The sequence below is a fragment of the Galeopterus variegatus genome, unplaced genomic scaffold (genome assembly GCF_000696425.1).
Source record: "Galeopterus variegatus unplaced genomic scaffold, G_variegatus-3.0.2 Scaffold9370, whole genome shotgun sequence".
NCBI classification, from domain to species: Eukaryota; Metazoa; Chordata; class Mammalia; order Dermoptera; family Cynocephalidae; genus Galeopterus; species Galeopterus variegatus.
Window position 1 is genome coordinate 62,974 of NW_007735481.1, and position 2,812 is coordinate 65,785.

General features: G+C 36.6%; 1 protein-coding gene across 1 annotated transcript in view; it reads left to right on the forward strand.

Moving 5' to 3' along the window:
* Positions 1–2,812, forward strand: part of LOC103609234 (melanoma inhibitory activity protein 3-like) — a 20,898-nt gene that overhangs the window by 13,787 nt on the left and 4,299 nt on the right. The window contains exons 15-20 of the mRNA XM_008593587.1: positions 251–417; positions 1,076–1,136; positions 1,247–1,282; positions 1,357–1,424; positions 1,545–1,645; positions 1,811–1,948. Coding sequence (XP_008591809.1) covers positions 251–417; positions 1,076–1,136; positions 1,247–1,282; positions 1,357–1,424; positions 1,545–1,645; positions 1,811–1,948 — 571 coding nt within the window. The remainder of the gene's footprint in view (positions 1–250; positions 418–1,075; positions 1,137–1,246; positions 1,283–1,356; positions 1,425–1,544; positions 1,646–1,810; positions 1,949–2,812) is intronic.

Here is a 2,812-nt window from a genome sequence, read left to right on the forward strand (position 1 = left end):
TCTCCACACTGAAGTAAGGTGAGCTTTCTTCATCTCCAGCACAAGAGATTGCCCACAGTGTTTTTACATCTGCTCATTCATTAGTGAGCAGAGAATTATGAGTTAGAAAATGCAGGTGATTCTCAAACAGGCCATAGTTTGATTTTAAATGGCAGATGGTTTGTTTTCAATTGGCTGATTTGAATTCCTTCCTATGACTTTGTATGTCTGTGTATTTTTGAGAGTAGGATGGGAAGTGACATTTGAATAGAGATTTCAGCTAGACTGCTGGGAAGAAAGAGAAACACTTTTACTTGACAACCCATTTTATCTTAGGAAATTGAGTCAAGAAGAGTATGAGCGGCAAGAAAGAGAGCAGCAGCTGTCAACTGCAGATGAGAAGGCGCTTTTGGCTGCAGAGGAAGTAAAAACTTACAAGTGAGTTCAGCTTCTAAAGGTGGTGTCAATAGCTAATGAAACTAGTGTTAGCTTTTTTTTTTATAACCATTTTTACATTTTGTAGAAGAAAATAATTGTACAGAGGCATAAATGTCAGAGGGCATTTCAGTTCACACAAGAGAAAAACTAATTTTATACCCAGTGCTGGCAAGACTGTAAGGGAACTTGGTTCATGCAAACAGTTTGGGGGAGAGGGGTGTATATATTGCAGTAATTCTTTGAGAGACCAATTTGTTATAGGATGTATCAAAAGCCATTAAAGTTACTGTGCCATTTGATAGATGCAGTAGTCATAACTCTCAGAAGTTTTCTGATAAAAGGGGGTAAAAAAGCTTTATCAAGGAAGATAGTAATAGGATTATTTGGGAACACATTGAAGAACATATAAGGAAACTATAATTAATCAACTCATAATCTCCATCGACTCAGAATTTCTAGCCATTAAATAATAAGGAAATTATGTAGCATTAGTTTTCATCATTGTTGTACTCTATTTATATAGCCATGTAAATATGTTTTTATATGTATGGATGAAGTCTTTTAGGGTACAGTTGTTAAGAGTATAGGGAATGTGGCCAGATTGTTTGAATTTTTATCCAGTTGTGCTTTAACTGGTAAAAACAAGTGTAATTCTTAGGCGGAGAATTGAAGAAACGGAGGAAGAATTGCAGAAAACACAGCGCTCATTTAGAAACCAGGTAATAATTATACTGCCCTACAGTTGCAGAATTCTTTGGTATCGAATACAGACTGTTATCATGGCTATTATAATGAATTCCAAAACATATTTTTTGGTGTATCTTTTCAGATTGCTGCTCAGGAAAAGAAACTGCATGCTAACTGGGTAAGATTTTCTTTCTTTCCTTTACTTTGTGTGTAATCTACCACAACTGAACTTAAATATATTTTCTCCAACAGGTAAAATTTCATGCTGCAGAAAGGGCTATAGCTGAAGAGAAAAGGGAAGCCGCTGACCTGAGACACAAGTAAGTGATTTTGATATCTCTATTTTCTGTGCAGTTTAGTTTATTAAAGGTACTATGTGGTCTCTAGTAAGGAATTGATTTCTATTTCATATTTAAGTCTATTCTTTCTCTATATTCAAGATTATGGGAAATAACTCAGAAGGTGGCACTGCTGCAAGAAGAGCCTGTGATTGTAAAACCAATGCCAGGAAGACCAAACACACAGAACCCTTCACGGAGAGGTGGGAAACATTTCGTAAAAAGCAGCAATCTGTTTTTTGGTGTAAAGCATATATAAACTACTTTTTATTTTATGTGTAATAGTTATGATGCCCTAGAAATAATTCCAAGAACTTACCGAGGAAAAGAAAGGTCTTAAAGTGGTAACAAGACGCTGTCTTCTTCAGGTCCTCTGAGCCACAATGGCTCGTTTGGCCCATCCCCTGTGAGTGGTGGAGAATGCTCCCCTCCACTGGTAGCAGAGCCACCCGGGAGGCCTCTCTCCGCTACGCCTAACCGAAGAGATATGCCTAGAAGAGAATTTGGTGAGCATTCACATGTGACCCTGGAATAAACTGTTGGAAAGTGCTCTATCCCTCTTACTCGAGATTTCGAATGCAAATAACGTTTTAGAATTTGGGTCTTTCCAGTAGACAGAAGCAAATTTCTTCATTTGTCTTGGTGGATAGTCTACTGCAAGATCTACTTTAGAACAGAAAGCATTTACTTATTATTTCTTTGGAGGTCCTTTTCTTGTTTTTTGTTTCTTTTAACTTTTTACCGAGAAGTATAACCCTTTATCTTTAAATGTGAGGTTCCTCTCCAGAATATTATAAAAGTAGCCTTAAAACTTTATAGTTTATGCAGCATATATACTTCTATATATCAGCACTATAACCTGAAATACTGTAAGTTTGTTTTAAAAATCCTAAATATGTCTATAATGCTAGATAAGATATTGAAGTCAGATTATATAGTGAAAACAATCAGCCTATAGAATTATATCAAGCTTAAATGAAGTACAGAACCAGTGCTACTAATGTGCAGGGTTTATTGCTATTATTTTAATCCACAACAGTTCTTATTTTAATTCTTTAAGCCCATGCATAAATTACAAGTGATTTCCCTTAAGTGTATTGGGAGACCCATTTTTAATGCCGCTTTCTAGGTAGAGTTAAACCCAGGTCTGTCCAAAATTGGTTTATTTCTTCTGAAAAAATACATTCAAGGGCTCAGTTATCTCTTTCTCAAGGGTTAGTGGACAGGCCTCTCTCATCCTCAATGGTCTTCTGAGGTGTCTGGGAAACCCTCTGCCTCTGGTAAGGGACCTAAGTGTGTTCAAAGAGTCTAAAGTCATGGTGGAAGGTGAGAGGAGGATTTTTTCACAGTGTGCAATCAAAATAAGTCTA